The sequence below is a fragment of the Ooceraea biroi genome, chromosome 1, assembly GCF_003672135.1.
Source record: "Ooceraea biroi isolate clonal line C1 chromosome 1, Obir_v5.4, whole genome shotgun sequence".
Taxonomy (NCBI): Eukaryota; Metazoa; Arthropoda; class Insecta; order Hymenoptera; family Formicidae; genus Ooceraea; species Ooceraea biroi.
In genome coordinates this window covers 23,184,461-23,206,441 of record NC_039506.1, presented here as the reverse complement: position 1 = coordinate 23,206,441, position 21,981 = coordinate 23,184,461, and the positions used below count along the sequence as shown (strand labels likewise).

The 21,981-nt window shown below is 38.5% G+C and overlaps 1 protein-coding gene across 3 annotated transcripts; it reads right to left on the bottom strand.

Annotated features, from left to right (window-relative positions):
* Positions 1 to 611: 611 nt before the first annotated feature.
* On the bottom strand, positions 612 to 21,454 carry LOC105283453. 3 transcript variants are annotated; one of them, XM_011346221.3, is made up of 13 exons: positions 16,886 to 21,454; positions 16,462 to 16,762; positions 6,322 to 6,572; positions 5,894 to 6,181; positions 5,318 to 5,555; positions 4,995 to 5,241; positions 4,657 to 4,911; positions 4,114 to 4,430; positions 3,724 to 4,021; positions 2,618 to 3,098; positions 2,225 to 2,488; positions 1,744 to 1,972; positions 612 to 1,664 (listed from the first exon to the last, which is right to left on the bottom strand). In XM_011346221.3, exons 1-13 carry the CDS (start codon positions 21,414 to 21,416, stop codon positions 1,331 to 1,333), a joined length of 8,034 nt encoding a protein of 2,677 aa, XP_011344523.3. In that variant the 5' UTR covers positions 21,417 to 21,454; the 3' UTR covers positions 612 to 1,330. The 3 variants fall into 3 exon arrangements, with proteins under 3 accessions (XP_011344523.3, XP_019888600.2, XP_011344524.3); XM_020033041.2 differs by lacking the exons at positions 612 to 1,664; positions 1,744 to 1,972; positions 2,225 to 2,488; ... (6 more) ...; positions 5,894 to 6,181; positions 6,322 to 6,572 and adding an exon at positions 13,736 to 16,379 and having other exon boundaries at positions 16,466 to 20,194; positions 20,384 to 21,431; XM_011346222.3 differs by lacking the exons at positions 612 to 1,664; positions 1,744 to 1,972; positions 2,225 to 2,488; ... (6 more) ...; positions 5,894 to 6,181; positions 6,322 to 6,572 and adding an exon at positions 13,736 to 16,379 and having other exon boundaries at positions 16,466 to 21,445.
* Between the last annotated feature and the right edge of the window lie 527 nt (positions 21,455 to 21,981).

Genomic DNA, 21,981 nt, shown 5'->3' with positions numbered 1-21,981 from the left:
GCAGAGCGGTCAACGAGCGCTGTGTGCATGAGTGCATGCAGTCTATTGTTTTTTCTGGAGTACTGAAGCAATATTAATCAAGTACGCCATGCGTCCTGTAATTTAAATTCCCGTTAATCCAGCAGACTTACGGATTGCCATTTGCACGCGCGCGCAAGGCATTGTCTCTTTCTCTCTTTCTTGGGTACATTGTAGCCACGCGGGGTAACCGGTAATTGCTATCGCGCGATATGGAATTAACCGGGTACGCAATAATTAACGAAATGAGACGACAAAACAAGGGATCGTCGTTGTTGTCGAATCGAGCATGCGCAATTGCCACGCCTGTCCGATGATAGATCCGCGATGATGGCGATGGCCTTTTTGCGGAAACAACGACTTCTAGCTTCTCGCACTCATTAGAGAGAACCCTCTCTTCTACCTCGGTAGCGCGATGGGACGCTCTACGCTTAATAGTGGATACTAATTGCAACCTTCGCGGGATAATGAAATAATCTTACTACGCATGGAGCACGGGAGAGACCGCTGACTTCCTTGAGAACTTCTTTAGTCTGTCGCGCGAGTACTTTATTAGTCGTAGGATAGGATAGAATGCATAACGCAATTGCAAATTAATCCCGTGGGATTAGCTAGTCTTTTATTAAGACAAATCGTTCGCTAATCGACGACTACTTCGCTTGTTCGCTTATAACAATCGTAAATCACCGACACATATCCACACGTGGCTATTAGACACGTCCTCTTCTGCGTGTCGAATCTCGTTGGAAGCGTCCATCGTGCGAAGAAAGACATGACTCATCTCTATAAAGTATATATTTTACAAAAATAAATACACGACGTTCAACGTCTCTACTTTCGAACGAGATATAATACTTATGTACAAAGCATGTGGTATCAATCAGGAAATATATTAATTTACTTTACAACCATCGCATCGCGCTTCAACGCGATTTAAAACGTAGGACGAAAGTCTAAACTAGCAGAACAGTTGAACATATTAACACTAGATTTACCAAGAGGATCAAAATGACTTGCTTGACATTTTGTTATAATGATTAGTCGTTTTTGGTCATGATTAGTCATATTACATCTTATCCTCCATTTTTGTTAAATACAATAAGAAATATATACACATACACGCTTTTTTTAACTTGTTCTTTTCAACACCAAGTCATTTTGATCCTTCTAAAAATATATGTAAATCGTCGGTAATTCTAGCGTTAGTCTGGCGATACGTGAAGATATACTTCATCGCGAGCACATATCACTATTCATTGAATGTTCCCTTTGTTTTTAAAGATCGTGAGCGTTATTCTCGGCGAACAAAGTCTCATATAAAGGTGCAGAAGAGAGCGACAACTATCGCGAAGTATAGGTTTGTCCTGAAGATCACGGATAAGCCAGAATTGTGCTGATTCAAGATCTGACATTGCGAGTTCCTGTAGTGCTTGACATTCCCTTCGGAATCGCGCGCGAGCACACAGAGCTCGTACTTGGTGCTGGATTCCTTTAGATCGTGGATTCTGAAGGATCGCTCGCTGTAGACAACGTCTTTTTCCATCGTGGACTTGCCGCCGGATTCTCGGACCACTATGTAGAAGTCGCCGATGTCTTCACGTGATGTCACGAACCACGTCGCTTTCCAGCTCTTATCTTCGTTATCGCTAAAAAAGAGATTGCGATTTATGATTTTCTTAATTTTTATAATACATTTCCAATGAAATATCTATTGAAATCACGTACTAGTCGATACTTCGGTACTTTACGTCAGGCGTGATGTCCAGCTCGGGTTCCTCTTGAATGTCTCTTTCGTTGCAGCCCATGAGATCTTCGGTTACCTCGGAAATAGGTTTGTTTGCGAGATAATGTGGACTCTGACACAGCACGTTCGACCATTCCATTGGAAGTTGCGTCTGAGTCTTCAACCATCGTTTTAATGGCCGCACATGGCAGTCGCAATGCATTGGATTTCCTAATTGAATAAATACATTTGTTAAAACATATTTAATATTAATATGATTATATTATTAATATATGATTTAGTAAATATTGCTTTGTGATTAATATCATTATTTGTATAATTTTGTGTTATCTCATTTTACAAACAAATTAAAATTAAACATAACAAATTAAACATAATATTTTAGTAATCAACTTATTTGGCTGAATTATAAAATTCTTTTATATCATGCTTCGTTAAATTTATTATATAATTATTTGTTACCAGAGTATCTGAGGACAGTGCCGTTTTGAATGATTTTCATAAACTTCTCATCGAAGACGCCAATCTCGTTCTCCTCCAAATCGAGAACTTTTAAATTAGGCAATGGTAGTATCTTATTCAGAGGCACGTGACTCAGATGATTATTACTCAGATATAAGTTGCTTAAATTTAATGGCGGTAGAAATACGTCTCGACCGGAGACTTCACTAATATCATTGTACGACAGATCCAAAGTCTGCAAAGCCGTTAAATTTCCGATTACATCTGAAATAGGACAATGTTTTTATAAACAACGGTCCAGGAAATAAATCGGCCTTACTGTTATATTGTTGCCCGATTCATTATCGCAGCTATTAAAAGTAATAAAAATTAATTCCACTTTGTTTCACTCACATCTTCTGATCTCATTAATGTTATTATGAGAGAGATTCAGGTATTCGAGCTTCTTGCTACCAGCAATAAGGTCGAAGGTGACGACCGGCATTGTGTTATAAGATAGATCGACCTCTTTCAATCTGTAGGGAATCCAGGGATCGTTCGGCAGAGTTTTCCTGGTAATGAACGAGATTTTGTTGTGGCTAAGATTGAGCCTCTCCAGAGATAGACAGTCATCGAGCAATCCGTGCGTCTTGTTATCCAGTTTCTCTAATCGATTATGCGATAGATCGAGAGTCCGTAGGGATACCAAACCTTGAAATGCACCGTTCGGTATGTGACTAATATTGTTGTTTGTCAGATTCAACGTTAGCAGCTGCAGTAAGCCCTCGAATGCGCGATTTGTCACATTGTTTATTTTATTGTTCGCCAAGTTCAATTCGAACACTATCGGCAAGCGTCCAAAGGCGGCTTTTCCCAGTTTTGTCATGTGATTATCCTGAAATATTTTTATTTCATCATATTTGACTCTATAATATTCATATTGGAATCTATTAAAAGATTATTTTAAGAAATAAATTCTCCCACTTTGATTACTATTTAGCAGTCATATTTGGATAAAACATGAATTTTTCTCTTGGCAGCTTCTGTTTATAGAAGATAGTCTTACGTCATCTCTCATCCAATTTGAAATAATTTTATTAAATATTTGTTTAAGTTTCTTTAAATTTGAAGAAAATATCTAGAAGCAATTATCAGTATAAAAATCAATAGAAAAATTGGATATTATGTAAGCAATAAATCAAGTTTATTAAAAACAAAATTGCACAAAATAAAATTTTCGGCGCATTTAGCATAGCAAAGCATTAAAATCTACTTATCTTTCGTTCTCATATTAATCAGTTTAACGTGGAAGGTATTTCTTCGATTATTTGAAAAAGAATAAAGATTTCATATCACTATTGTATCAATGTTCATCATCAATCATTTTTATTAAAGAAATACATCCAAGATTGAGACTCGAGAGGACTTCGAGAAATTTAAAAACGGAAAAGTCCATCGAGTTATATTATATATATAGTTAATCAATGCACGATTAATAAGGATAAAATCTCTCATCTAACCTGTAGGTAAAGATACTGCAAACTTGTCAGACTGCCTAGCGCTTGCCAGGGTGGCTTCGTGATGTTGTTTGCTTGCAGGTTCAGCGTTCTCAAGGTTAACAGGTTTTCGAAACTCCCCTCTTGCAGATTGTCGCTGAGCCGATTTCGCGACAGATCTAGCGAAAGCAAAGCATTCATCGTGGGCCACACGTCAGTACTTGGAATCTCTTCCAGCAAGTTCTCCGAGAAGTCCAAGTGACCCAATGAAATCGGCAGTTGAAAGATCCTCGTCAAACGATTGTTCTTCACCGTCAAACTCCTAAAAGTTCATTGCGCATTACAATAAAATATTCTATATTTAATTACAAACACATTGGCATTCCTCAATTTCGTCCGCAAACAATAATGTACCTGCAACTGGCTAATCGAGTAAGACTGCCACGCACAACATCGTTTAACTGATTATAACTCATGTCGAGTTCTAGAAGAGTCGGCAGCGGGCCAAAAGTTGATGGTTTTATTTTCTCCATAGAATTATGCGACATATTCAAGTATCGCAGACTGAAGAGCGTTTGAAATACGGCATTGTGGATCTCGGACAGATTGTTGTGCGAGATATCGATTGTATGGAGCTCATATAACTTGGGAAAGGTCTGTCGCGGAATGGAATGTATCTGGTTGTGGGAAACGTTCAAAATCTTCATGCCCGTCATGTTGTGCAGTGGAACCTGCCAAAAAGTACGTAACATATTGCGATAGTTTCAAATAAAACAAATAAATAATTTTGATGATACATGAAAATATAATCTAATAATCTAATCATTTGTGCTCAATCACAAATAGACCAATATATAGCTGAAGAAATCGATCAACAATATGGAAAAATATTCTATATTTAATTAATTGCACCATAAAGACACCATAAATATAAAAAGAGAGAAAAAATATACTCACTTGATTCAGAGATGTAAGTAGATTATAACTCAGCTGTAATTCCATGGCGTACGATGCGCTGTCGAAAGAATACTTGGAGATGTTCTCTATTTTGTTGTAACTGAGATCCAGCGACGTGATATTCGCGCAGTTTTCGAATGCGCCCGCTTCGATCTTCGAAATTTCGTTATGCGACAGATTCACTTTCGCTAAGTAGAGATCTTTAAATGCAAGTTTCTCCACGATCGTTACGAAGTTTTCGGAGACATCTAAAAGCTAACAAGTACTCCATTGAAAAAAGTCATGTGAAAATTATGTATCTAGTCAAGTATCTAGTTTTTCAGATGATGATAAGATACCTCTGCATATTGCAGTTGGTTAAACATTTGAAAATCGATCTTTTTAATGAAGTTCCGAGAGAGATCGATAGTGCCGATCCTGGTGACGGAACCGAATGTTCCACGGCCGACATCGTTGATCTGATTGTCACTTAGGTACAATCGTCTGAGAAAACGCATACCGCGGAAGGTATTTGAGTCGAGTTTTCTGATTTTGTTGTGGCTCAGATTCAAGACTTTCAAGACGGAATTTCGGGCAAAGGTTCCTCTAAAACAAAAGCAACCTTAGATAATCTATATCGCGAAGCTTTTCTAATTCATATTTTTTTATCACATTTATCAACCTCTTTAGGTCGGCGATGGCATTATGCGACATGTTGCACCATCCCATCTTGATGAGATCGGCTAAGTGGGACGTATCCAATTTGTCGATCATATTATAAGAGAGATCCAAAAATTCGGTGTCTCTCAAACCTTTAAACTGGTTCCTCTTCAAGTCCTTTATCTTATTGTCGTGGAGATCGAGCGTTTTCAGCTTCTTAAGCGGCGTTAACGCTTCCGCGGGTAAAGAAGATAGCGTACCTGAAAATATGAAAACCCCGATCAAGTATTATGTAATTGTATATTTAATATAACATTATATAACATTATATAATTCTAATAATTTCATATGTATATACTATTTTATGTAATAATATATTTTTTATGACCTGACATTTTATTACATTTTGACTTTATGTTATAATTACAAACATGAAAGAAATAAGATAAGAGATAAAACGCACTTTTTGTGTCCATAACATCAAGAATAAATGGTTTACACTTGTATTGCTTTGCAATTGTCGTATATCAAATGTATAATATACCTATAGATAGCAAGCTCATATCTTCTATTAATGATATAATAAAACTATAATTACCGTTACTTATCTCCAATTTTTCCAGCTTAGCAGCTGCTGCGCTTTCACCGAAACTATTTCCTGGCAAGGTAGATATCCGATGACCCGTGATGCTCAACAAGCTGAGATTACCGAGGATTTGCAATGCTTCACGCGGGAATTTTTCCAGATTGCTGTTCACCACGTGGAGCTCTTGAAGGGTCCTGTTCACGCCGAGGAAACTGTGCTCCTCGATCAGCTTCAATGGCGTGTCGATAAATTTCAATACTCGCACGTCCAATGGATACAGAGCGGGTCCATAAAATCGTACTGCGAATTCATAAAAGCGATACATACTTGAAGCTGTTTATTCATCTGGGTTATTTCGTCATCCTTTGCCAGAATGTCAACCATGTCAACCATGTTCCCTTTTTTTTTCGACAACGCGCGAAATCAAATCGGCTGCTCACCTATGTTACATTTGTACAAAACCAGTTCCTCGATCGGCATGCCCTCGTTTCCCAGATTCGTGAAGGCAAGACTGAGGCTGGCTAGATTCGTATTTTCGCAGCGCACGTACAGGCCTCTATCGCTACCTCGGAGACAAGTGCAGGGATAAATGTAGATCGCGTCTTTGGGGCATCTGAATCTTGGACCCGGAGGTACGTACACGCCTATCACAGACAGGGCCATGCCCAACAGCAGCAGCGGCGATAACATGGTAATACCTAATGTGCATAACAGAAAAATAATCTACTTAATTTTTACAATATAAATAATATCAATTTTTTTAATATAAATAGAAATAGAAATATTGTTTAAAAAAATATGAATATTTGTATAAAAATCAAAACCGTATATATTAATTTCCTTTACTCATATATAAAATATGAATATATGCTTTTAATTTAAAGATATTGCAAAGATTGCAATTGTAATTTTCCAATCCAATGTAAGTAAATATCTAAAAATATACATTAAAAATTCTGTGTTACATGTACCGTACCGCATTAAGATTAATGACGACATTTGTCTTGTAGAGATAGCACAAGCTTGTTATATCCTCACATTTAGGGTGAATGCTTCGATTAGTCACTCCGTGATGCAACGTGCGTCTCGTGAAAAATGTGGGAAAGTTTTCGCCGCGTGAACTCCCTCGGTTCGCGTCGCATATCGCAATAAGATCGATACGCCGATAACCCGGCAGCTTAATAAATAAGAATCTTCTTGAAAATTACGCGACCGTTTCTTCGCGATCCATCTCTATGCAGTCTGTCCATGTCTCGTCGTGCTCGTTGGTCGCGTTTAAAAGTGATTTACGAGGGGTCGTTCAATCTGCGATCCGATCTTCTCTTATTATCCCACGCGAGTCGCCGAGATCTCGCGATTTCTCGATACCCGGGTACCGAGGTGAGTAACCGCTAAGATTAATCCATGATAGCCCAAAAGCGTCCTTGAAGAAGAGCATCCGCTCTTGGCTTCAGATTGTCGACGCGACGATGCGACCCACGCGACGTGATGTGACCTCGCGCTTTATTTAACGCGTCACGGTGAACAACTGCGAGGCGAGACATCAAGATTTTTCGGATGATGTGTTACCCTCATCGATTCGACTTATTTGTCGTTACTAATTAATTCGCTCGCCGCGCACCTAACGGTAATCGTCTCCCACGCGATCTTGGTAGGAAAAAGCTTGAAGTTTCACGTTTTCGCAAATTACGTCACAAATTATCAACTACCGGTGGAGACAGTCGACCAAGTTACGCGTCAAACGATTGCACCTTGCAACGTTGCACACTTCGCGAAGAAACGGAAAATTATGAAAGTGGCGTTTGTCCATCCGGAAATGTTGGCGCAATTAGACCAATCCGTTTTCACTGTGTACCATCGCGAGGACGATGAGTCGGCCGCGTAACCGTGCATGAAATTTCGATGGAAAATTGACGGTTACGCGCGTGGAACGGCGCGGCGCGGCGCGGCACTATGCTGCGGTTATTGCAAATTGATCGTTTTCCTTTCGAAATCCCGGCGATTAGCAAATACAATCTCCGTATAATAACTGACCCCCTTTCGAAGATCATCATCTGGCCTTTATAACGATTGACGTGGGTGGATTTGAAAAGATGCGGCCATGGAAAAAAGTCTGATTATCATCATTAGATTAATTATGTTCTCACGTTACTTTCATTCGTCTTTTACTTATTCTTTTATCTTTCTCGTTGCAAAAGACAAAATTATTTTTTCTTCCCCGTGGAACATTCATTTACGCGAGAAATACAGGCTTATAATTAATTAATAATTGCACGGTAGCAAGGAAAATTTGAATTTTCAACGTATAGTTGCGATACGATAATTCAGCGTTTGCTGATCGAGATGATCGTGACGACGCTCCCGCAATTAACGGTAGCGCGCAATTATAGTAATCGCGGGGCCCACCGATCTGAGAAATGGAGAACTGTGCCGTATTGCGGCCCTAGTAATGCAGCGGGTAGGAAGGTAAAAAGAAAGGCACGAGGTAATCCAGTTTAAGCAACATTTATGCAAGTTATGCAATAACGACGATATAATACGCCGACGTGCGTGATGCATTAAGGGAACAAGGAACATCTGTATTATATTCATAGCGAGAAAGAATCATCGATCTTATCTCTCAAAGTAGTCATACGCGGTGGAATAAAAGTATATTTACGGATTCGTGCGGAGGCGCTAAGCCGTTATCGTAAGGATCTGCGAATCTGATCCCGACGAGGGAAAGAGAGAGAGAGAGACAGGTGATAATGCGTTTGTAAGCAAAACGATATTACTGGGAAAAACGCACGTGCCTTTCACTTACTTCAGTCGGTCTCTCTGTCTCTCTCTCCCCTCGTAAGATCCAAGGAAACAGCTATTGGACCGAATCACGCTGGTCTACCAAACTAGTATGAGGCTTGAAAAAAATGCACACACGTCGTAGTTGACGTAACGTGTACTAGTGATACTTGACATATTTATTACTGCACTATCTTGCATAGCCGGATCGAAACTCGAATTATTACTCATTACCCTTTGCTCGCATCGATAGACGCGAGAGCATTTAAAAAACTCGATGAGAACTTATTAATGAAAGGTAGGCTTCTCGTGTACGCGTGAGACTAACACGATTTCTGTTTCTCGAAAGCGGAAAGAACAACGGCAGAGAAGAACCTCGTGTGCCACGCTCTACTTTCTTGTAAAGTCTATCAATTAAAGCTATTCTTATAGCGCAGCGCGAACACAGTCGGCTTACGTAAAAAAAGATGCACTACTACCTTATACGCCCCGTCATCGGTACAGTGACATCAAATTTTATTCTAGTATAGTAGTAGGAAGAAAGCGCTCGTGGAACTGAGATATGTACGTTTCGCTTCTGACGTAGCAGTTGAGCGAATATTTTCGTTTCACTAGTCGTCCTTGCGAATAACGTGTCGTGTGATACCGTGTACATTCAACGGGCCGTTTTTTGTTTATATGATACTTTTTCTCTGACAAAGTATGTCATTCTTATAACAAGAATTAAATAATCTGAAGAAATTTTAAAAAGGTGATAAGAAAATTATAAATTCGTAAAATTCTGTTGCGTACATAGCATGAAACAAAGAGGATATATTATAAAGATTATTGTTCTAAATATTAAGAAATTATAAAAATTAAGAAAAATAGATTAAAGAGGCTTGCGAAAATAAAGATTTGTAAAATAATAAATATAATAATATAATAATAAATAAAAATAATAACTACTATATAACAGGCTTTTTGCATTAAATATTTAACTTAAATACACAAATTATATATTTTAATTTTATTATATATAATTATAAAAAATTATAATTAAGAGAATAATAGAAGTCATTTAAAAAAAATAAGAATATATTTATTTTATTGGTTGACCAAAAAATCTATGTGGATCTTTTTAGCAAAATTTAAATGCAAATTTTTGTATTAAGAATTAATACAAAGTTTGTGTTTAAATTTTGCTAAAAAAATCCACTCAAACTTTTTGGTCAACACAACAGATATGTAATTGTTTAAAATAAAATTATAGTATTATAAAATGAAATAAAGAAGCTGAAAACAGTTAGAATTCAACAAATTAGACAGCTAGACATTAAGGACAGCTATTTAGACCACCGTAGAAACATAACGTTTTATGCGCGCATTAAAATCACCGTTTGCCAAGAACCGGAACGTATCTAAATACATGTGGACACGTGGTGACAGTACATTGTACTTAAAAATACATTGTATTTAATAATATAACGATGCTAACGAGTCACTTAATGAGTGTTTCTGTAATGATAATGACGAGACATTAATCATACCTGATTACTCCATCCTAATGACAGTCAACAGATTGCAAGATTTCTTAGAAATGATATTTTTTGGAGCATTTTTCGAGGAATTTTAAGACAATATGAACAAAACAGTTTTTTTCTTGTTATCATTGTCACAAAGATATTCGCGGTACCTTATTGCACTTCGCCCGGAAAATCCTTAAAGGTACGAAGACAGTCGTGACTTTTCTCAAGGATGCACTGGCGCTGTCCTCAGGCTCACATGTTCGAGAAAGCGAGTCGTCCTTTTTCTTCTATCGCGCAGGATGTGGAAAGAACGAGAGAGAAGAGCACAGAAAGCGGTACACAAATGTTTCGCCGTGTATCTTCAGGACATTCTGCATGTGGTTCCTGGATGAAGCTGCCGTGAAAACTGAGTCGAGGCTCGGAGGCAAAGAGAAAGGCAGCCTCAGAAGTAAGGCCCCCTCATTGGCAGTTGATACGCGCTGTCCTTTCGTGGACATCCTACCTTCTGCTACCAGCTCGTCGCAAATGCGATCGCATTTTGATAAAGTGCTATCATACCTGCGAAGGTCACGGCTGATTAGTCGCATTGATGAACTTGTTAATTCGCTACTAGATTAATAATCACAACGCGAACAAGGCGAAAGAATTTTGCCGTCCTAATAAATAATTAAAAAAAATTGAATTAGTTAATTACATTCTAAGATATTATAATAAAAGTCTAAGAAATTATGAAACATATTGATTATTAAAAATTAAAAATTATATTTTTCCTTTTCTCTCTGTCTCTCTCTTCTTGTTTCTTTTTGTTTTCTCTATCTGCTCATTCTCCTAATTTTTGCTTTTTTTTCATTATGTGGATATTAGGAAAATTGATAAATAAAACATTATTATATAATGCCCGCATTGCACAATATTATATTCGATTTGACATATAACGATACGATCTTAGCAAAACCTCGAGTAGAAGAAAGTTAGTCATCGAGCAGTATGCCACGATTGGTCGGTGTTAGTGAAAGTATGTTTGAATAGTTGCCTCGATACTAACCTGAATCACGCGATTCATAGCACGAAGCTGACATCTGTTGGTGCACAGATAAATTTAAATAAACATTTTCACAATTGAAAAATTTTAACAAAATTTTTTCTTACAAATATTTTATAGAATTGTTCATATCCGAAGATTCCGATGAATACTTTGGTAGAAATTAATTCTTTTGCTTTAACGTTTAAAACATTATGTAAATATTTCTGAATTCTGAAATATTTTTGAGTCTCTGTAAATGTTCCTCAACGTAACAGGATGTGATAGTTAAGCATATAAACGGTAATGAGGAAAAAATGACAGACCTTTTTAGAAATTACATGGTTATTAAGGTCATTGAGCCTTTAAGTTCTCTAGTTTCAAAGAGCTCACAGTGCAGTCAGTGGCGTTATCCATTGAGTATTCGAGTGATAGCGTTAAGTAATTCCAGCGATAATTTTGGCATTACGAATTAAAAAACTTTTGCTGCTTTAATAATCGTAATTAACATACAAACCATGAATTATTTTACAATATTCGTGTTGAATTTATTATTGTTATCGAGTGAGTTAGAATTAACTTGAGTGTTTATATTTTAACTTTTTTTATTATTAGCTGCATTTTCATTTTACACAGGTGCAAGGATATCAAATCAATCCCCTTGGGGGAATTATTTTGTAAGAATTTATTTTCTTTAACTATAACTTCAGAAATACTTTTATTAAAGTGCTATATAGACATTAAAAATAAATGTTAGAAATTACATTGCACACAGGATAGGAATCGTTTGGAAACTTACGAAGAGATCTCGAATGAGCAAAACGATATCTTCGGCAATCTAACTTTCCGCTTCACTTGCGAGAGTATGCCGTCCGGTTTTTACGCTGACATGGATTACAACTGCAGGATTTTTCATGTTTGTGATAATTTCGGCAATGGATTTCCAGTTTTGTGCGCTAATTACACGGCGTTCGATCAGAGGCAACGAATTTGCACGGATGAAGAAGATATCGATTGCCAACACGCTTACGAATGGTATATTCTTGCAATAGTTCCAACGAGAGGCATCTATGGTTTTTTGACATTTTAGCCAAGAATGTTCGGCTATTTTTAATTTTTTAAATAATTTTTATTTAAAAAAGTATCACTTTTTTTTTTAATCTTGATATGTAGATTAGTATGTAATATTATTATATAATATGTTTTTAAAGTTATGAAACTGTATTTTAAATTCAATAATTTATACTTTCTCAGTTTCAACAATTTGATTAGAAACACAGAAATTGACTTTTTAAAAGAGAATCTTTTAATTTCTCAATGTGTAATTGAGTACTTATAAAAAATATATTTTTTATTTTGATTTATGTTATGTATAATCAATATAAATATAATCAAAGTTTATCAAAATGGAGAGAAAAACAATATTAAGATATCTATGAAATCGTTTAAAAACATTATGAGTTTCTGTGATATGAATATCGATTATTTACATCTTGTAGGTACTACTTGAATGAATTAATTGACTCGACGGAAATTGAATCAAGAACAGGTATTACGGAGGAAATTATTATAGAAAACGAATCGAAAATGGAACAAGAGGACACAGTGCCTTCTGTTTTGCCGCTCGCAGCTGATTAATTTTTTTACATTATGCAGTATATTCACTTTTGTTTTCATTCACATTATAATAATGTAATAATAAAATTATCATGTATTAAATACAATGTATTTTGACAGCATATATTTAATAAAGATACATGCAAAGGTAGTTAATCGCATTTCACGCCGAGTTCCTTCATCAGGTTACTTTATTTTTCCTGATATCAATTATTAATAAGACGTGTAAAAATGAATAAATTATTGGGTATAGCTAATTGTTATCTAAGAAACATCGGGGAATCATATTTATAGAATTCTAGAGTAACTTCTTTTGCTTTCATAGTTGTTCGACGTTCCAACGATCGCGTGTGCTTTCATGATCCTGACTGTGGGTCTCCTTTGTGCTCTTGTTGCTGTACAGTCCCGTACAGCTTTTGCTGCATGCAAGGCATGAAACTGGTGAAAAAAGATAAAGAAAAGAAGAAATGCATGAAGAGGATCTTCGGTGTGGTAGTTCAGAATATAATCTCGAGCCTATTCCTGACTGTTCAAAGTTGCCTTCAAGGTTTCTCGAAAGTTGTAGCGCCGGTATTTTTGATATCAATACTGCACGCCTATGCAAAAATATACATATTTCAATATATATGCTACTTGTTTTAATAAATATTTAATCTTGAATATTTATTTTCTCTTGTGTTAGTATATAAGATAATAAAAAAGTATATAATAGTATATAATATAATATAATCGCAAGCGTAATCTACATTTGAGAAAAAACTTGCAATAATATCAAGTCTGACGCAAAAAATGAAATGATTTATTGTATTCATTATATCAGTTTCTCTCAATAAACTATATAAATTTATATAGGTATATAATTATATTGATTATTATTAATATTTGTTAATAATTATTAATAATTGTGCATTGTGGAAGAAAATAGCGGGATTATATAAAATCAGTATACGTTATTTATTTTCAGTTAAACAATGAAGGAGCATGACAGTCTTAAGATCTATATACTAACGACTTAATATTTATTCTGCGATATAATCATATAACGCACAATTTTTTAATGCCGTGCTTGTTATGCGACTTCGAAGAAAATATGACTTCTAAGAAGTGTCCGTAAAATCCCCACCACCGTAAAATCCCATGACAATGAAATAAATATTTCATACGAAATGATGCATGTTTCTCTTATACTTCATGATTTAATTGCGAGGAATTGTTTCCACAACCATCTACGAAAATACCATTTCTTCAGATTCTGATTTACTTATTCTAGTCTTAGATAGTACGTTATTTATGAAACTCATATTGTATAATAATTGTATAAAATATAAGTAAAGTTCATCATGAGTGGCAGTTGACGCGTTCATAGAAATTCTTAGTCGCAATTTTTACATATAATCTTGTTAAAAAGTATTAAATTGTTAATAATAATATATTTTTAAGAAATAATGAAAAATAAATTTAATGTGAATCAAATAATTCGAATTCTTATATAAAAATCATATAATCTCAAAATTGCGATGTTTCATGACTATAGCAATATTATGACAATATTCGCAATAATGTGAAACATTAAAACTAGCCTAATATATTTATTCAATTTTGTGACTTGGAGAAAAGTCCACGATCGCGATGCATCTAATATTCTTAACAAGCTATTCAATATATCTAAGATTTTAATACATTAGGGATGAGATAAGTAAATTTGTTTGAGCGGATCAATATTATTTTTCATGATGATAGGACTTATGATGATGAGGCCAAGAGATGCCCGGACCTGTCTTATCATTGTCATAGACATATTTAATCTTCTGATTTTCGGATCCGAATAGACTCTGCCGAAGCAGGCTGAAAGAAGCTGATGCAAGGGCCATATTGCTAATCATTCCAGCCATAGAAGCGGCTGCCCTCGCATGTGCCAAGGCCATTTGGATTAAGAAACTTATCATGAAACCGATTCCAGGCATCAGATCTGTCATCTTCGTTTTGATGGCTCTTCCGAGTTGTATTATTGCACTTGTAATTTTCCTAGGCATGATGTCTTCTCGCAAACGCGGCAACTGAATTCTCAATTCCGAGCGCATGTTCTTATCGAAAGACGACTCAGTGTCCTCGATCTTATTTTTGTTATCGCGATCCTCGATCTTTTCTGTGGGAATATTCTTTATGAGCTTGTTTGATAATTTGTCGAGCAATGACCGGAATTCGCTTTTCGTATCATGTTCCTTTTTACCTTCATCGTGAGTTTCCGTGGACTTTTCCTCAAAAGTATCTTCCTTTAGTGGTATCACTTTTAATTCTTCTTTGCCCAATTCCTTCATTTGTTGCCCGGAAGTATCTTTTTTAAGATGTTCTTCGGTAAAAGTTCTTAATCTATCCGCAAACTTTTCATTCAAGCGAGTGCCGAAGAGAACGCCAAAGGCATTGTAAGCATCTTCTACATTGAGGAATTGAGTGACATCGCCGTCAGCGAAATCTGTCGCGTTAGCTTTAATTTTATCCAGGAACATGGTGATTATCTGATCGTCGTTGATAGACCGTTTAATGTCGGCATACTCGTCGCTCTCTTTCAAGAGCTGAAAGTCTGCCTCCTGCACATCGTCCAGACTCCTTTCTCTCTTCTCTTTCTCCTTCTTAATTTTCTCGTTATCTGGTCGTTGATCCAAAACCTCTTCCATGATATCACTGATAATCGTCAAGATACTCGGCAAATTTTTGTTATCTTTGATCTTTGTCGCTCTACCTTCTCGAAATCCGCTAAAACTGATGCCCACTTCGCCATTCCCGTATCCCTTAAACTGCAGGAAACCTATGTTCGTTTGAAATTTGTTCTCCATCAGTTCTTTGTACCAATCCAAAAGAGTATTTTCCATAGATTCCTGTCTTGTTAACAGTTCTTTCTCAAAATCGATCGTGGACATACCGAAGAAATGTTCCACTTCAGATTCTGTTGTCCTCCCTAAAATGCCGAGACTAGGGGGAAACGCGGGCAAAGATGGTAAACCGATCGCAGATGGAATGGTTGTGATTATAGGCCAAACAAAAATGCCCATGCATCTGATAAAACTCAAACTAAGTATGCATTGAACTACCCGCTGTAAGAAACCTCGATTGGCGGTACGATTATTTAGAGTCTCCACGATTTTCAAGATCTCGTACTGATCCGCTGTCAGAGAATTCCTGATTGTAGAATTTAATGTATCCACGAAATACTCTTTCGAACTTTCCACAGGTTGTTCCGTCTGTTTGGATTTCGAGATGTTAACTAGAAGTTGAAGAAACTCGGATTCTGTGAAATTTGGGAACATGCGATCCGTTGTCACTTCCGAACTTGCTTCCGAACTTTGCTTCGATCTCATAGTAAGTAAGTCTTCATCAGTCTCATAGTAAGCATTCAATAATGTATCGGCACTTCTTCGTTTCCTTAGGTGTATCTTGGACAATGAATTCAAGGGAATGGATTCTGGCAATGGATCTTGCCTTCGCTTGATATCAGATATGTGGAGTTTCTCCTTGGATATATCTATAAGGATGTTCGATGGTTGTCCAAGATATCCGAGGATGGTTCCTTGTTCGCCTATGAAATAAGAAGAAAGCAGAAATTAATAACTTGAATAATAAAAGAGGAAATTATTTCATGTTAAACGGAAAAGATTGATTCACCTACTGACGAAGTATTCGCCTTTGACACTCCACTTATCTGATTCGTTTCCCCCGCGAGTTTTGATTGAACACTCTGTTCTTGGGACTTCAATTTTTGCGGAGAGTCTGACAGGATCCCAAACTGCGGATAATTTATGTTGCCGAAGTTAGAGATTCCTGGAAACGGAGAAATTCCCGTTTGAATTCCACCTGGTATTATGGGAATTTGAGAGGGAAACTGAGGTATGTTGGAACCATCGCCAAACGGATTTCCGGGAAGAACAGGGATCTGTCCCACGAAATCAGGTATTTGGCCTACTCCCGGAATTTGACCAACGCCTGGGATTTGACCCACGCCTGGGATTTGACCCACGCCTGGGATTTGACCAATGCCTGGGATTTGACCAATGCCTGGGATTTGACCAATGCCTGGGATTTGACCAATGCCTGGAATTTGCCCAATGCCTGGGATTTGACCAATGCCTGGAATTTGACCCACGCCTGGAATCTGAAGTTGCCCAAACAATTCATCAAAGTTTGGCAGAGTTGATGTCATCGTTTGTTTTAAAGTTGGCCAACTGATGTGCTGAACGCAAGTGATGAAATTTATATTGTTCTTCACACATTCCAGCATGCTATTTACGTACACGCGACGTATTGAATCTGGTATCGCTTTCTCCGTTAATTTAATTATATTCATCTCTCGAGTAGTAAGTAGAGTGCCTATTACAGGATTGTTGATATCCAGATAAGAATTCTCCAAGCGCATTGTTGAATCCTTGCTCAAGAGATCCTTCAGTATGCTCTCTATTTTAGTTTCTATGCTTTCTACAGCAGTATTCGGCGTATCTTTTACATTAAATGTTCGGTTCTCCGAATAGGCGTTACGTAATAGGACTGACGATAAACCAAGTTTCATCCTCGGTAAGTTCTGGTAGCTGCCAAAATTGGGGAAATTGGGTAGCCTTGGGAAAAATTGAGCGATAGTAGGCCAAGCTATATCTCGAGTGCACTCGAGGAACGTGTTTTTTCGAACACAAGTGACCATTCTTTCAACAAAAACTGGCCTCACTGATTCGGGCAGTAGACTTTCTGTGATCTGAATGATGTTATTCTGCTGTTCCGAGAAATAAGTCGTGATCTCCGGTGACTTTGATATAGTCGTAGTGTCCAGTACGCTTGGCGTAGCATGCTGTACGGCTTTGAGGATGTTCAAGATTACGCCCTCCGGATGTTCCGTGAAAATAGGATAAAATCTGGTGTGTGTCGTGGTAACGGTGGCGTCTCCGTGCTGGCCAATTTTAACGTCAGTTTCCGAAAATGGCGACGAATCAGTCAAGTTCTGAGGCAGAATAGGCTTAAGATTGGTTATTTGAGAATGTCCTCCGAAATTCGGGAAACTGGGAAGTCTGGGAAAATATTCCGAGAGAGTAGGCCACAACACATCCCTTGAACACATCAGGAAATTGCCCAAAGAGTTACGAACGCACTCTATCATCCGACTGGCAAAAATGGGACGAGCCGCATCAGGTAATAAACCTTCTGTTATCCTAAGTATGTTCAACTGTTGATCGTTAAATAAATCGCCGAATTGCTGCATGTTGGTGAGCTTGGTAATTAAATCGTCATGCACGTTTGGTGATGAGAGCTGAATCGATTTAAGGATATTGAGAATCACCGACTCAGGATGTTCCGTGAATATTGGCACAAAACGAGTACCGGTCACGCTGATCACAGGGCTGTTATTTTGAGGAAATTTTGTTCTGGAGATGATTCTCACGTTGGGATTCGCTGCATTCTGTGGTTTGTCCCGTTCCTGCTGCGCCTTGGTGGACTGATGTAAAGTGTTCTTGTTATTCAGCAGTATTTGCTGGTCTTCTTGTTTCAGTTGTTGATTATGTAGCAGATTGGGAAACTCGGGCAAATTGGGAGCATAAAAAGCAACCGTAGGCCAAATAACATATCTGGTGCAATTGATAAAATCGTTGTTCGTCTGAAGACAAGATAGAACTTGAGTAACGAGCGGGGCCCGGGCAAAAGGCGGTATAATGCTTTCTGCTAGTCTCAATATATTGATCTGTTTCTCGGTAATGGTAGTTAGAATTATGACATTTCCGCTAACAATTGGATTTTCCGACGTTACTTTCAAAGAGTTACGCACTTTCATTAAAATGTCTGTGACTTTATTCTCCAACTCATTGGATGCTTCGGAAGGAATTTCATTTTGGCGGAACAATATTGTAGGGACTTGACCAGAAGATCCTTCTGAAGTATCGGGTGTCGATGGTTGCTCAGTAGATGGTGGAGTACTTCCTCCGCTACCTAATCCCGGTATAAATGAAGAAAGATCGGGAAAGTTCGGAAACTGAAAGTCCGGGAAATAACCAAAAACGTCAGGGAGTTGCCATCCGTCCGGTAACCAATTGGAAATGTCTGGTAAAGAGACAAACTGCTTGACTGTAGGCCAAGTAGAATATTTGATGCAGGTTACGTAATTGAACTCTTGAATGCATTTAACAGTCTTCTGAACAAACTCCGGACGGTACGGAGTAGGAAGAAGCTGTTCAGCCATATGAATCGATAATAATTGCTCCGGGGGGAGTACAGCGACATAGGAATCAGTGTTATGGGAGACATACGGTGTCTTTACATGCTCCTTTAAAGTGCTTTGAAGAATGTTTACAATCACCGCTTCCGGTTTCGGTTTACGTGTTCTTGTAGCGTCGGCATCTACAACCTCTGGAAGCTCGCCCGTACCTCCCACAAAACTAGGGAAAGGTACTATAGGGTATTGTGGGAACAATGTTATTGGTGGGTACCAACTCTGATAATCTGGGAAATCTGGCAACGCCGGATAATATTGCTTGACCATTGGCCAGGCGAAATACTTGATGCAGCTGAAGTATTCGAACCGGCGCACGCACGAAAACATCCTATCGGAGTACTCGCGCCGTATTTCGGCTGGCAGAAGCCTCTCAGCCATCTGAAGGATTTGAAGTTGATTAATGGTGAGAAGCCGCCTCAAAGTTTCATTCTTCGAATCGATGAAAGTTGGCGTCAGATCATATGTAATTTTTGATTCCAAAGCGCCTCTCAGGATGTTGAAGACAACTGATTCCGGTGTCAGCAACCTTGCACGATGAGCATTATTGTCTGACCTTGCAGATTTTGCTCTGTTACCCTGAAACAGGTCGATCAAGTTTATCTCAACCGGCAGATTGTTGAAAGTTTGGGTAACCAATTCCGGAAGATTATCGAGCACGATGGGCCATATGAAGATGCGCATGCAATTTAGAACATTGAGACCACGAATACACTGTGCCATGTTCTCCATGAAAGATTGTCGTTGCTTTATTTCCACCAGCTGCTCGGCACACTTTATTATCTCTAATTGTTTTTCGTTTAATTCAGTCGCGTTCAAATTGGCCGAATATGTCTCATTCGAAACTGGTTTCCGCAATGACGCAATATTCTTCAAAACTTCCAACAATTGATTCTCTGTGAATTTTGGTATGTCAGGGAGCACCTCAGTCGTTTGTTCCTTTAAATGTTGAAGGAAGGTCCTATTTTTGACTTGTTCCTGAAGCAGCGCAGCTTCAGCTTTCCACTTTTGCAGGCGGCTAAGATTGACTTCCGTCATTGAAGATGATTGCTCGAAATTCCCAATCGCGTCTTTTATGTCACTGCTACGTTGATTGCGAGCCCCTTCGTTCTTTTCAGCGGCAGCTGCGTCAAACTCGATTGATTTCTCTGAAAAAAGACTCCTCTCGTCGACTTTTTCCAAACGTTTTGCGCCATTACTAGCTAACTCGAGAGCATCGTCTCGTATAGATATCAATTTCTTTATTTGACCGTCCACAATAGATTCTTGTTCACGACCAGGCAAATTGCCTTCTTCAGCACTTAAATAAACAGTCGAGCTCTTGTATTTGGACTTACCTGAGTTCCTAGTTAAATGTCTATCCTCTCTATTTACATCTAGATCTTTCATAGCGATTTCTTCATTACTCGGAGCCTCGTCGGCGATGTGTTGCTCTTGATTTCTTTCATTTTCATTTGCATCAGCTCCAAGTTCCAAGCTTCGAAAGTCATTGCGCACTTCTTCGTTGACGCCGTTAGTGTTCTTGATGCGTGCTTCGTCCAAGTTAGCTTGTGCCAAATTCTTGATTTGAACCACTTCTTCTTTATTGGAATCTATCTTCTCTGTCTGTTCCAAGCTCGCGATATTCTCCAGCTGCTCTTTTTCAAGATCAGAGAATACTAGCACATATTTCTTCTTTTGCGGTTTTACTTCACCTTCCTGCTTGACATCCGCGTTCTTCACATCCACATGCGATTGTTTGGTATCGATCAGTTGTCTGTCATGCTCGTTAGCATCTCCTGGCAAATTCGAAATGTTTTCAATGACATCGCTCGATACCTTTCGCTGACCCAGTCCTTCAGCGTCGTCGGACTCGACTTGAGCGTCAAATCGTCGAATACCTTCATCCTTTTGCACACTAGCCACAGTATCTTGTGCGACGTTCTCACTAGCTTGCAACACAGATTTACCTGCCAGGGTCACGTCGTTCCTGCGTCTCTTCTTCACCACGCTACTCTCATCACCAGCAGCTTCAACTTGAATCTTTTCGGAATCTTCAATGAGTATTTCCTTTTCTGGATACTTTCTTCCTTCGTCGCTGTCATCTTCATCCGTACTCTCTTCTATTATGCTCTTCCTGCGCACTTGTTCCACGTCTTCTCCTGCCTCGCCAAGTTCTCCATCAGGAATGGAGCCGCTCACCTCCACCAATTCCGAGTTTTTGCCGCGCACTTGATCCGCGACGACATCGCCGTCATCGTGAGACACACTACGCGCTCGTGTGTTGTGGATGATACAGAGCAGAAGGAAGAAGCAGAGAGTCGCACGAGGTACGAGAGGATGAACGCTCGTGCTGGATGACCGTGGGCGTCGAGAGTTGAGTGCTCTCATGGTCGCGGTCGAAAGGCGAATGTCTCGGCCACTTGCGCGAGCCGGTCTATGGTCAGCTATGCCACACGCATGGTGATACACATACCATCGCCGCCAAAGCACCGCACTGAGGCTACCGGCTGCAGCAGCCAGCTCACGAACGAAGAAGCGAACCTGTAGATGAATAACAACCTGGCATTTTCATTTTTGCGATGCCCCTCTACTCACCTCTTCTTCTTCTTCTTCGGGGTTGTTGCGAGGAAACGAGTCGCGCGGCCAACGAGTTTGCCGCGACCGACCGGTTGCGTTTCCTGCGCGGAAATGAAAACTGAGTGCATCTTACGATCGTTCAGTTTATCCGAATGCGTAATTTCCGTGATGTGGCGCAAATGAATGTGCGAATGTTATCGTATTTATGAGGTGAATTATTTGTTGTTGAAGAAAGTTTATTTATTTTGTCTGGCAGTTATAATTTACATAGACACGCGAACGCGCTAGATGCAATACGAAGGAATGAATACTTGAAGAGGAGAGTACCAAGAACGCGATATACACAGCTAACTGTTTGGCATGCGCATTTTTCTAG